General features: G+C 45.5%; 1 protein-coding gene across 1 annotated transcript in view; it reads left to right on the top strand.

The window, feature by feature from the left end:
* Nucleotides 1-13637, top strand: part of OTOG (otogelin) — a 94633-nt gene that overhangs the window by 25387 nt on the left and 55609 nt on the right. Inside the window, exons 24-25 of the mRNA XM_051833935.2 lie at nucleotides 3556-3663; nucleotides 9151-9289. Of these exons, the coding sequence (XP_051689895.2) occupies nucleotides 3556-3663; nucleotides 9151-9289 (247 nt within the window). The remainder of the gene's footprint in view (nucleotides 1-3555; nucleotides 3664-9150; nucleotides 9290-13637) is intronic.

The following is a 13637-nucleotide window of genomic DNA, read 5'->3' as shown; positions in this document are numbered from 1 at the left end:
ATGTGACCTGAGCATCTGAACTGATAGCTTAGCTGCTAGGCCAAATGTCTCCCTGGTTATGTATTTTTTAGTATTGAATGAGGGATCGTCAAAACATGGGGAAAATGTAATTGAAAGATAAGTATATTTTGGTGTAAAAAATTTTTAAAGATTTATTTACTTACTTGAAAGAGTTAGAGAGATCTTCCATCTGCTGGTTCACTCCCCAGATGGCCACAACAGCCAGTGCTGGGCCAGGCACAAGCCAGGAGCCAGGAACTTCTTCCAGGTCTCCCACATGGGTGCAGGGGCCCACGCGCTTGGGCCATCCTCTGCTGCTTTCCCAGGCCATTTAGAAGCAGCTGAATAGGAAATGAAGCTGCTGGAACTTGAAGCGATGCCCCTAGCGGATGCTGGTGTCTCAGGTGGCGGCTTTACCCACTACACCACAACACCGGACCCACAGTAACAAATTTTGAAATCTGCAAGATCTCTCTCCCTCTTTTTCTTTCTCTTCGCCCCCTCTCTCTTTGATACTCTGCCTTTCAAATAAGTAACTAAACAAATAAGTTTTTTTAAAAAGGGAAAAAATCAATTATCTTTTAAAGGAATTAAATAATTTTAAAACATTTACCAGCATTCCTTCACATGGAGATAAGTTTGCTTCTTCCTGCAGAACTTCCCTTAGCATTTCTTTTAGTGCGTATCTGCTGGTGGCAAATACTTCTTCCAGCTTTCTGTTTATCTGAAAAAGTGTTTATTTCGCTTTCATTCATTAAGAATTCTGTATTAGAACCAGCAGGATGTATAGCTATGGCTAAACAAGGGGGACTTATTATAAGAGCTGGGTCACATGATTACAGAGGCCAAGAAGTCCCATGACGGCCATCTGCCAGCTGAGACCGGGGAAGCCACTGCAGGGCTCCATAGCAGTGCACAGGACTCGGAGCCAGGGATGCTGATGGAGTAACCCTCAGTTTGAGGCTGAAGGCCCGAGACCCTGGAATTGGGGTGGGAGGAGCTGCCAGTACAAGTCCCCAAGTCTCAAGGGTGGATAACCAGGAACTCTGATGTCCACGGGCAGGATAAGCAGGGTGCCCCAGCTCCAGAAGAGAGTGAATGCGCCTTCCCCCTGTGTTTGTGCTCCATCCGGGTCTGTAGCCAAGTGGTTAGTGCCTGCCCACCTGGGATGAGAGTGGACCTTCTCTACTGAGGCCACTGATTGAAATGCCAGTCCCTGCTGGAACCACCCGAGTTCACTCCTTCAAGTTTGCTGGTCCTTATTTCTGAAGTATTTACCCAGCAATGATGCTTTAAGAAATATCTGGGTACCCATTAATGTAGTCAGATTGACAGCTCAAGTTAACCATCACAAAGGCTTTTGCTAAATATACGACTCTAGGTTAACAATTTTTCCTTTCTTGAGTTTAACTTTTCTCATTATTCCTCCATTAAGTGCCTTAGCTCTTAAAACATTCTCTTATTACTACTGTCACCAATTCGACTAAAATAAGCCTTGCTGTGCTTCTCTATGTGTGTGTATTCTGCTTGGAGTTCAATCATAAATTCATCATTAATAATTAATCCATAATATTTCGGCCACTATTTCTTCAGATATTTTTCTGTGCCATCATTTCCTCGAACTCCAATTATGTTTGTTAGAGTGCCTAGTATTGTGTCAGAAGGCATTGAAACTCTATTTTTTCCCCAGAATTTCTTCTCTTTTTCAGATAAGGCTGTTTCTTTTGTTCCTCTTTCAAGTTTACTCATCTTTATATCTTTTTTAAGGGTTTGTTTTAATTTATTTGAAAGGCAGTGTGACAGAGCGGAGAGACAGAGAGAAAGGGATCTCCCATCCACTGTTCATTCCCCAAACGGCTGTTGCCAGCTAGGGCTAGGCCAAGCCTAAGCTGGGAACCAGTAACACCATCTGGGTCTCCCACTTGGCAGGAGCCCAAGTACTTGGACCATCTTCTGCTTTCCTGGGTGCATTAGCAATGAGCTGGATTGGAAGCTGAGCAGATGGGACTGGAACTGTTGTTCTGATATGGGATGTTGGCATCAAAGGCTGTGGCTTAACCCACTGTACCACAAGACCAGCCCCTATAATCTTTATTTCTGAAGTATTTTGTCTTCTGTTATATGATTTTGGCAAACATTTTTTAATTTTTCAGAATATCCTTTTTAAAAATGGGTTTCACCTCCTGAGATTTTCCTGTTTTACTCCTTATATATTCCTGCTTTTTAAATTTCAAGGTATTTATAATAACTTAAAACCCTTGCCTGCTAATTGCATCATGTATATAATTTTTGAGTCTATTTTAGTTATTGGCTGATTTTTCTCCATGTTGTGGGTTATATTACTCTTTTATTATATCTAGTAATTTTCATTAAGTGCTAGATAGTGTGAATTTTACGTTGCTCTGTGCTGTAATTTGATGACTTCCTTTTCTGAGTGTTGATATAGCAGGCAGTTCATTTATAGCTGGATTAGCTTGTTCAAGATGTGTGTCTGAACTTTGTTAAGGTTTGTCTAGAGTAGCTCTATTCCTAAGGGGGTCTTTCTGATACCTCTGTGCAAGGCCTGGGTGTTGAGAGAAGTTTTTCTATTCCTACATCTCTAAGCACTACACTGGGTCTGAAATCTCCATTAGTTTCACATTTCCTCAATAGCCATTTCTTGCTAAGCCCTCCGGAGTCTTTTCCTGCTCATGCATGATTTACTATTTGGTCAAAGTCTTAAAGTAAGCCCTATGCGGAATTCTGGAGTTCTCTGTCTAGCAGCTCCCCCATGCATAAGTCCCAATATGCATGTTCTACCTAGCTCAGGGGCTCTGAACCCCAATGTCTGTCTCCTCTCCTCAGTGAGGCATGCATTATATTCTGCTTGGGTTCCAGTATCCTACACCAGAAAGTGCCTCTGACTGGAAAATGTGTATTTGGAGAGAAATTAACCTGTAATACTTTGTGTTCTTGAACCATCTACTTATGTTTCTTTAAAAAACAAATTAGCAAGGTTAAATAATTTATCCCGGGCAGAGCCTGGATTTGGACTAAAAGTTACTTATTTCTAAAACTTACGCTCTCACCCCTGCCCCAGAGTGTATTTTGCTGTTGCCTGGATCTGTCCTGGAGCTGTGGCCTGGGAACTTCAGTCAATTCCCTGGCCCCTCCTGGGAGTGGGTCAGGTGTCACGGAGAGCAGACTAGAGGCCTGGGTCTCCACAAGCAACACGGTTCAGAGTATCCATGCCCACGGCCCTGGCCTGTCCGCTACACAGCTAGTACCTAAGGAGGAGCTGACGCTGACCTGACGAGGGGTCAGGGGTGCTGTGGCTGCTAGAGCTGAGCCTTAGTTCCTGAGAGGTGGCAGAGGCTTCTGCACAGGGCCTGGCCTGTGCCTGGTTTCTCCAGTCACCAAGTTGCCTCTGAACCTCACGAGGCAGCAGGAGGATGGGCAGAGGGCATGTGGTCAGTCTCTATTAGAGTAGGTGTCGAGAGCTACCCGGGGCTTCAGAGGTGGCAGCTCTAGGGAGGGTGCTGCTCTCCTGACCACCTGCTGGCCATGTCCCTACAGCTTGCTCAGACATGGAGATGCGTGCTTCCTGCCGGAGGAGTGCCCGTGCACTTGGAAGGGGAAGGAGTACTTCCCTGGGGACCAGGTGATGTCTCCCTGCCACACCTGGTAAGTGAAGGCTTCCAAAAGGCCCAGTCTTTCTCAGGGAACTGCATGGCTGTGGGTGCATCAGCATGAGTAGAGTCTAGCATTTCTCTTCCACTAGGTTCACATTGTGTGTGTGTGTGTGTGTGGTGTTATATAGGTGTGTGTGCACATATGTAAGTGTAGTCATAGAATATTTGGGGGTATTTTGTGAATCTTTACATTAATGTGAATTTGTTCAGACATATGAATGTGTATATAGACATAGTTGTAACCATGATGATGTATTTGGATGTTTATATGAACATATAAATGTAGGTGCAAATCTAAAATGTGTGACTGCGCGTGTGACCGTGTATGTACATAATGTCTATAAGAAGGCAGGTGTTCATAAATCAGATAGTGAATATATCCAGTTAGGAGTTTGTGCATGTACAAGTGTGCTCATATATATATATATACACACACACACACGTACAGTTTGTACTTATGGATTCATTTAGTATGTGCAGACATGTATATACAAATTCTGTGAACATGGGTATCCATATTTGTATTCACGTGTGAGTGAATGTGTAAGTGTGCATTTAAATTTGCCGTGAATGTGTACATGCCTCTATGCAAAATTGAGTGTCCACATGAGCACATTTGTATGTTGAGAAACATAAGTATACACATGTAGGAGAGGGTGCACCTGGGCTGGACTCGGTGGAAACCAGACTTGGGGCTAGTTGTAGGGCCTGCCTGGGGCCAAGCAGCAGTGGGTAGAGACTTGGTTTCCTGAAGGAGAGAGTGCTGGGTGAGGGGGTGAGAAGTAACAACCCGTACCCTGATGCTGGAAAGCAAACTGTCACTGTTCCAATGTTGAACAGCTGCTAGGGGGTGTGGCTGATGTGAGCTGGAGCCCAGGGTGCTGGGACCCAGGGTCCAGCAGAGAAACTCAGGTCCCATCCTAGGGGCCACTCCAACCAGCCCCAATCATTGTCCAGTGCCAGGGTTAAAACTGTTCTGTTTCTCTGTCCATGGGGCAGCCATGGCACTGTTCTCTGTGTTAGCAGCAAGGTCACAGTCAAGCTCATCTATTCCAAGGCCAATTTCCTGAGATACGTGAGGGTGGAACTGAGCGCCTGAGCCCTGGCTGGCTGACAACCCCAGAAGTCCTAGGGAGGCGAAGCTTGGGCAGGCTGTGTGTGCTTGAGTGTTTGCAGGCTTTTGTGACTGGTGGGATGGCACCTGCATGCGGCAAGAGATCGGGGCTGCCTGGCTTTGCCTTACCTTACCCAGGGGTGCTGGGCCCCAGGGACTGACTCTTCTACCACCTCACAGGATCCCACAGCCGGCAGACAGTGGCACGGCTGAGCTGTGCTACATCCTCTGCTGTGAGCACAAAGCCTGCTTGGGAAGCAGGCCCAGCGCAGGAGATGGCAAGGAGGAGCAAGGGCCAGGGCCAGCGTTCTGGGTTATCTCTGGATATGGAGGCCTGATACGAGCAGGCTTCTCTCTCCCCTGGAGAGACTGACCAGCCTTGGGGTGCTCGTCCTCTCTCCCTGCAAAGAGCAGATTCCTGCTCTGCACCTCAGTTTGAAGCATTCTGCCTTCCTAATCAGTGTCAAACCTCCTCATCACCCACCCCTTGAAGGACAATATTGCGTGTCCCAGGCTCGAGCTGCCCTCCAGAGTGGGGAGGTGGGGGCCGGAGCTATGGTTGGGCCTGTGCGACTTGAGCATTTGATAGGATCTCCTAACCAGGATGAGGCTTGCCTGCCTGCCCATCTCTTCCAAGTCTGAGTTCCCTGACATCGTATGTTGGCAGCGTGAATTCAGCCACAGTGGGCAGATTGAAAGCATTGTGCGTACAGCCGAGCTGTAAGTCGTGTAGTGTGTGTGTGTGTGTGTTTGTGTGATTGGATGTGTGTACAGGCTTAGGAAGGTGCACAGTCAGGGACTGAGTGTGTCTGAGGCACACGCCCTGGCGCTGTCACTCCTGGAGCCCCAATCATGCCCCTTCACTCCTGAAGACCTGCCACTCCTTCCAATCCTACTACTGCCTTAATTCTTGGGAGTTCAGTGTCCAAGAGATGAGTGTTAGTTATCCTTTCATCACTTTAATTAAAACACCAGCGAAAAGCCACTTGGGGGCAGAAGCAGGTGTATGTCAGCCTATTGTTTGGAGGGTCACAGACCAGGACTGGACAGCCCATTGGTGTGGTATTGGAGGAGACTGGCTGTGGCAGAATGCAGGAAGGCTGGCATGGTGGGGCAGGAAGCACACGGTGGCCAGGTCCAACGTAGCTTGGATAACCACCTCTTATGGGAACTGCCTCCTCCGGGCAGGCCCCTGATAGTCTAAAGACCTCCTAGATGCCGTAATGAGATCAAGTCTCTGCCTTTAATCCATCAATCATGAACACGAATCCATTAACCATTTACATAAGACTTTGAGGTCCAAGCCCTCAATTCAGGGAACTTTGGAGAACATGCAAGCTGCTACCCAATAAAATGCTGCTAGTATCTCCAGGCATCTCAGCTTCTTCATTTTCCTTCCTTCTGATGATCTTTCTCCATACAACTGGAGATTTCGTCATTCTCAATAACAACCAGTTCACATCCTGACTTCCTGCGTCTCACCCCACCTGCCCTCTGTCTACGCCACTGCCTCTGGGCCCCTGATGCACTCCATACTTCAATGCCACGGAGGTTTCCAACCCGTGGACTCCCCACATCTCTGTCGCCTTTTACCTCCGTGATGCCTTCCCTTCCCTTTGGCCTAAGCCCATGGTCTAGCCCCTGCTGACGCCTCCCTACATTGACCCGCAGTTTCCTGTGACCTCTCCTGCTTTGCCTTACTGTTTTTGCAAAGCCACAACCCTGGTGACATCCAGCCTGTTGCTTCCCCGGTCCCTGCACTCACACCGCTGAGTGTGGCTGGAGGGATACACCAGACCAGGGGGCCAGGGCTCAGTCTGGATTTGTGACTCTGAACCTGAGGAAAGCCCTTAAATCCGAAGGACTCGCTTGCTGTACTTCCCTGGTCTTGGTTATTCTTTCATCCTTTGTGTCTGTTTCCATTCCGGCCTCGCTCCTTAACGCCCTGTCGCTCCCCCACCCCATTCTCAGTGGATGGTCTTCCTTCCTGTTGACTGAGCAAAGTGAAGCCATCATTCCATTGCTTCTCGGCCTTTTGGCTAAGATCAAGTGTAGGAGAGAACCTTCCAGAATCTGTCCTCTGCCTTGCACCTGTGCCCCAGGTGGACCAAGTGTCTGCTCCCCTCTGAGGTTTTTCCCTTCCCAGTCCCTGTCCATTCAGCCACCCAAGTGTGTCACTAGAAGCTCACCCCTTTCTCACATCAAGTCCATTGGTCACTCTCTACTTTATCATCTCCATTGCACACAAATATGTGTTTTGGAAAACTTCCAGCCTCCTAGCAGCTGCTCCGTTTCTCTTATCATTTGTTGCAAAACTTCTCAAAGTTGAAGTTGTCTATCCTTGTTTCTAAGACCTATTCCCCCAGGCCAGCAATGTGGCATAGCGGGTGAAGCCAATGCCTGCAGCACCAGCCTTCCATATGGGTGCCCATTCAGTCCTGGCTGCTCCTCTTCCAATCCAACTCTCTGTTAAGGCCTGGGAAAGCAGTAGAAGGTGGCCCTAGTCCTTGGGACCCTGCACCCATGTGGGAGAACTGGAAGAAGCTCCTGGCTTCGAATTGGGGAGTGAACCAGCAGATGAAAGACCTCTCTGTCTCTGCCTCTCCTTCTCTCTGTGTAACTCTGACTTTCAAATAAATCAATCTTTTTTTTTTTTTTTTTGAAGACCTATTCTCCCAGCCTCCCTTGAGCCCACTTAGTGTTTCCTGGCCATGCCACTGAAACTGGTCTCTCTGCGTGTTCTTGTATCCAGTGTTCACTTCTCCCACCTCTTCTTCCTGAGTGCTAGCAGCACTTGACACTGTGGCTCACTTGCTGGCCATGCCTCCTCCCCCGTGCCTGTACTCACGTGGTTTCCTCTTCTCTGCTGCGGCTCCACCCTCCTGTGGTCAACTCTTTCAGCCTGGTCTTCTGGCCATGAAGACACCCTCGTTTCTGTGTTTAGCCCTCCAGGATCACACATCTGACCAGCCCCTCCACTTGGGCGTCTCGCACTCCTATGTCCCCAGCAAAACGGCTGGACTTTGCCCTCACACCTGCTTCTCCCTCAGCCTCCTCCCCCTGGGCTGATGGTGATGTCACTCTTTTGATTGCTTGGGTTGAAAAGCCTGGGTCGTCCATGAGTCACCTCCTCACTCCCCCACATCCAAGCTGTCAGCTCCTCTTGGTTCCACCTTTAAAACACTCAGAATCTGACGACTTCTGGCTCTTTCCTCCTCTTACCCTGAGCGGCCCCCAACTCTTCTGACTTGGTGCTGCCACTGTCTCACCACTGGCCTTCTGCTTCCCTGTGGTCCTCCTCAGCTCAGACTCTGCTGAGCCAGAACAGGACGTAAATTGGATATGATCAAGCCCTCCCATGACTCCTCCTCCTGTTCCTAGAAAAACTGACACTCCCACAGCAGCTTTCTCAGACCCATTTCATCTGACCCTCCGGTACCCTCTGAATTCCTCTTCTGTTCTCTCACCTGGTGCTCTCTGTTCTGGCCATGTTGTCTTCTGAGTGTTCCCCAGGGCCTTTGCATGGACTGTTGTCTGCAAAAACACTTTTTTTCCGGCTGCCTATATAGTTAAGTTTCTCCTCTTTAAGTCTGCTCATGTGTGCCCCCACCACACTATTTAGAATCATAATCCACTCCCACACACATTCCAAATCCCCTCCATCCTGTCCCCCAGCACTCATCGCCTTCTAATATATTATTTTCAAATTTTGTTTTAAGATTTACTTATTTGAAAGGCAGAGTTACATAGAGACAGGGAGACAGATCTTCTATCCTCAGGTTCACTCCCCAGATGGTCACAGCAGCCAAGGTGGGGCCAAAGCCAGAATCCCAGGGCTCCATGCTGGTCTCCCACATGGTGCAGGGAGCCAGGGACCTGGGCCATCCTCTGCTGCTTTTCCAGGTGCCGTTAGCTGGATTGCAAGTGGAGCAGCTGGGACTCGAACTGGTGCCCATGTGGGATGCTGGCATTGCAGGCAGTGGCTTTTCTTGCTATGCCACATTTGCTGGCCCCTGTTTTTAATTTTTAGTGTATATCTTCCCCTCTGACAGAGGGCTTTTGTTGTTTTGTTCACTAATGTATCTCAAATTGGAATGAATGAATGAATGAAGTGGTGAAGAGTATGGACTTTCATGTGAAGTAGATCTGGGTTAATCTCGGCTCCATTATGTCTTGGCTGCATATCCCTGAACTTCTCTGAGCCCCAGAGTTCCCTTTGTGAAGTGGGGGTCACAATCCTGTCCCCCAGGCTTCTGTTGGAGGTTGGTGATGTTCGCTGACCCGCTTACCAGGGCACCTTCTGCCATAGGTGTGCAGGTAGGGGCAGCTGTGCCCTGCCAGCTGATCTGGGCATGTGTGTTTCAGCGTGTGCCAGCGGGGCTCGTTCCAGTGTGCCGTGCACCCCTGTGCTGCCACCTGCACAGCCTACGGTGACCGGCATTACCGAACCTTCGATGGGCTCTCATTTGACTTCGTGGGTGCGTGCAAAGTGCACCTGATCAAGGTGAGTGCCTGCCTGTATCTTCCCAGTGGGCTCCGAGGGGACCCAGAGCAGCTGGGCCACACATGTGTCAGTGCACGTGACCCTCTGGGCTCCAATCTGTTCCTTAATCAGGTGGGTGGGAGCAGGTGGCTGATCTAAGTTGCTGGATATGGCTGCTGGCGATGGAAAAAAAGCCCAGAGGAGCAAGCCTAGAGCTGGACAGAACCCACCAGGCAAACGCCATTGCTGGTGCACTGCCAGTCATGGCCTTGCCCTCTGCGTGCCAAGGCTTTTTCTGTCTGTAAGAGTCAGAGCTAAGACTTCCTTGAGCTTTTTTTCCCCCCCCCCCCGGTGTATTCCTGGTGGTCTCCTGGGCTACTTTTGTAGTTTCATTCACTTATTTCTCATGGGAACCCTACAAGGCTGAATTAATTAATACTGCATTACAGGTACAGAGACTTGGGCTTGGTGGACTCAGGGGACTCGCCCGAGGTCCCACCACTGGGCAGTGGCAGCACAGAAGTCAGGTTGGAGGGTTTTTGTTTGCTTGTTTGTTTGTTCCTTCCCCCACCCCCCAGAAACCTTTTATTTGAGGAATCAAACTGCATGCTTTAAATAAATACAACTTTAGGAACATAGTGATTCTTCCCACCATACCTACCCTCCACCCACACTCCCACCCCTCTTCTTCCTCCCTCTTCTATTCTCATTTTTATCTTTTACTAAGATGTATTTTCAATTAACTTTAAACACATATTATTAACTCTATACTAAGTAAGGAGTTCAACAAATTATGAAAAAAAAAAAAAAAAAACAAAAACCTGTTCCTCAGCAGTCAGGACAAGGGCTGTTCAAAGTCACTGCATCGCAAAGTGTCAATTTCACTTCTATAGATTACATTTTAGGTGCTCTAAAGTTATCACAGTTCAGGGAGAGCATATGCTGTTTGTCCTTTTGGGACTGGCTTATTTCAGGATGTTTTCCACTTTCATCCATTTTGTTGCAAACAACAAGATTTCATTGTTTTTTTAATTACCACTGTGTAGTATTGCATTGTATACATATCCCATAATTTATCCAGTCTTCAGTTGATAGGCATTTAGGTTGATTCCATGTTTTAACTATTGTGAATTGAGCTGAAATAAACATGAGGGTACAGATAATGCTTTCATATGCTGAATTCATTTCCCTTGGGTAAATTCCCAGGAGAGGGATGGCTGGGTTATATGGTAGGACTATATTCAGATTTTGAGTTATCTCCATACAGTCTTCTACAGTAGCTACACAGTTTGCATCAGCACCAGCAGTGGAGTAGGGTACCTTTTTCCCCCCACATCCTCGCCAGCATTTGTTGTTTGTAGATTTCTGTATGAAAGCCATTCTAACAGGGGTGAGGTGAAACCTCATTGTGGTTTTGATTTGCATTTCCCTAATGGCTAGTGATCCTGAGTATTTTTTCATTTGTCTGTTGGCCATTTGGATTTCCTCTTTTGAAAAATGCCTGTTAAAGTCCTTTGTCCATTTCTTCTCTGGGTTGTTTGTTTTGCTGTTGTTGAGTTTCTTTATCTTTTATATTCTGGTTATTAATCCTTTATCAGTTGCATAGTTTGCACATAATTTTTCCCATTCTGTTGGTTGCCTCTTCATTTTGCTGAGTGTTTGTAGTGCAGAGGCCTCTCAATTTGATGTAATCCCATTAGTTAATTTTGGCTTTGATTGCCTGTGCCTCTGGGGTCTTCTCCAAGAACTCTTTGCCTATGCCAGTATCTTACAGGGTTTCCCAATGTTCTCTAATAATTTGATGGTTTCAGGTCATAGATTTAGGTCTTTGGTTGATTTTGAGTGGAATTTTGTGTAAGGTGTAGGGTAGGGGTCTTGCTTCATACTTCTGCATGTGGAGATCCAGTTTTCCCAGCACCATTTGTTGAAGAGACTGTCCTCGCTCCAGGAATTGATTTTAGCTCCTTTGTCAAAAATAAATTGGTTGTAGATGCATAGGATGATTTCTGGCATTTCTATTCTGTTCCATTGTTCTTCCCATCTATTTTTGTATCAGTACCAGGCTGTTTTGATTATAACTGCCCTGTAGTATGGCTTGAAATCTGGTATTATGATGCCTCCAGCTTTGTTTTTGTAGTGTAAGATTGCTTTAGCTATTGGGGTCTTCTGTGTTTCCATATGATTTTTTTAAAGATTTATTTGAAAGAGTTACACAGAGAGAGAAGAGGCAGAAAGAGAGAGAGAGACAGACAGAGAGGGATCTTCCATCTGATGGTTTACTCTCCAACTGGCCATAACTGCTGGAGCTGTGCCGATCCGAAGCCAGGAGCCTCCTCGGTCTCCCATGCGGGTGCAGGGGCCCAGGGACTTGGGCCATCTTCCATTGCCTTCCCAGGCCATAGCAGAGAGCTGGATCAGAAGAGGAGCAACCGGGACTAGAACCAGCGCCCATATGGGATGCCAGTGCTTTGGGCCAGGGCGTTAACCTGCTGTGCCACAGTGCCGGGCCCTCCATATGGATTTTAGCATCATTTTTTTTCTATATGTGAGAAGAATGTCCTTGATATTTTAAATGGTATCACATTGAATTTGTAAATTGCTTTTGGTAGTATGGACATTTTGATGATATTGATTCTTCCAATCCATGAAAATGAAAGATTTTTCCTTTTTTGGTGTGTCTTCTATTTCTTTCTTTAATATTTTGCAGTTCTTATCATAAAGATCTTTGACATCCTTGGTTAAATTTATTCCAAGGTATCTGATTTTTTTTTTGTAGCTATTGTGACTGGGATTGATTTAGGATTTCTTTCTCAGCCATGGCATTGTCTGTATATATCAAGGCTATTGATTTTTGTGTGTTGATTTTATATCCTACCACTTTACCAAACTTTTCTATGAGTTTCAATAGTCTCTTAGTGGAGTCTTTTGGATCCCCTACATATAGAATCATGTCACCTGCTAATAGGGATAATTTGACTCCTCCTTAGCAGTTTGTATCTCTTTGATTTCTTTTTCTTGCCTAATGGCTCTGGCTAAAACTTCGAAGACTATATTGAATAGCAGTGGTAAGGGTGGGCATCCTTCTCTGGTTCCTGATCTCAGTGAGAATGCTTCCAACTTTTCTCCATTCAACAGGACTCTGGCCATGTGTTTGTCATAAATTGCCTTTATTGTGTTGAGGAATGTTTTCTTCTATTTGTTTAAAGTTTTGTTTAAATTTGTTTAAAGTTTTCATCATGAAACGGTGTTATATTTTATTAAATGCTTTCTCTGCATCTATTGAGATAATTATATGATTTTTGTTTTTCAATTTTTAATGTGATTTATCGTATTGATTTGCAAATTTTGAACCATCCCTTCATACCAGGGATAAATCCCACTTGGTCCAGGTGAATGATCTTCCTGATGTGTTGTTGGATTTGAGTGGCTAGTATTTTGCTGAAGATTGTTGCATCTATATTTATCAGGGAAATTTGGTCTATATTTCTCTTTCTGTGTTAAATCTTTTTCAGGTTTAGGAATTAAGATGATGCTGCCTTAAAAGAAGGTGTTTGGTAGGATTCTCTCCCTTTCGATTATTTTGAATAGCTTGAGAAGAATTGGAATTAGTACTTCTTTAAATGTCTGGTAGAATTTGGCAGTGAAGCCATCTGGTCCTGGACTTTTTTGTTTTGTTTGCTGAGTCTTTATTACTGATTCAATTTCCATCTTGCTTAAGGGTCTGTTTGTGTGTTCTGTGTTTTCATGGATCAATTTAGGTAGATTTTATGTGCCCAAGAATATATCCATTTCTTCTAGTTTTCCTGATTTGTTGGCATACAGCTCTGTGTAGTAATTTCCAAGGATTCCTTTTATTTCTGTTGTTACTTTTCCTTTTTCACGTTTAATTTTATTGATTTGTGTCTTCTTCCTCTTTTTTTGTTTAGTTAGGCCAGTGATATTTCAGTTTTGTTTATTTAAAAAAAAACAGCTTTTCATTTTGCTGATCTTTTGTATTATTTTTTTAGTTTCAAGTTGGTTTTTTCTTCTCTGATTTTAATTATTTCTTTTCTCCTAGTAGTTTTTGATTTCATTTGCTGCTTTTTTTCTAGGTCCTTGAGATGCACTGATAGCTCACTTATTTGGTGCCTTCCCAATTTCTTGATATATGTACCAGTTGCTATAAACTTTCCTCTTAACAGTGCCTTTTCTGTATCTCGTAAGTTTTAATATGTTATATTGTCATCTCCATTTGTTTCCATATTTTTTTTATTTCTCAATGACCCACTGTTCATAAGGAGCATGTTGTTCGGTCTTCATGTGTTTACATAAGATCCAGAGATTCCTGAATTATTGATTTCCAGTTTCATTCTATTGTGGTCTGAGAAAA

The sequence above is a fragment of the Oryctolagus cuniculus genome, chromosome 1 (assembly GCF_964237555.1).
Source record: "Oryctolagus cuniculus chromosome 1, mOryCun1.1, whole genome shotgun sequence".
NCBI classification, from domain to species: Eukaryota; Metazoa; Chordata; class Mammalia; order Lagomorpha; family Leporidae; genus Oryctolagus; species Oryctolagus cuniculus.
Note: the sequence above shows the minus strand (reverse complement) of the source record. Positions and strands in the feature narration are given on the sequence as shown.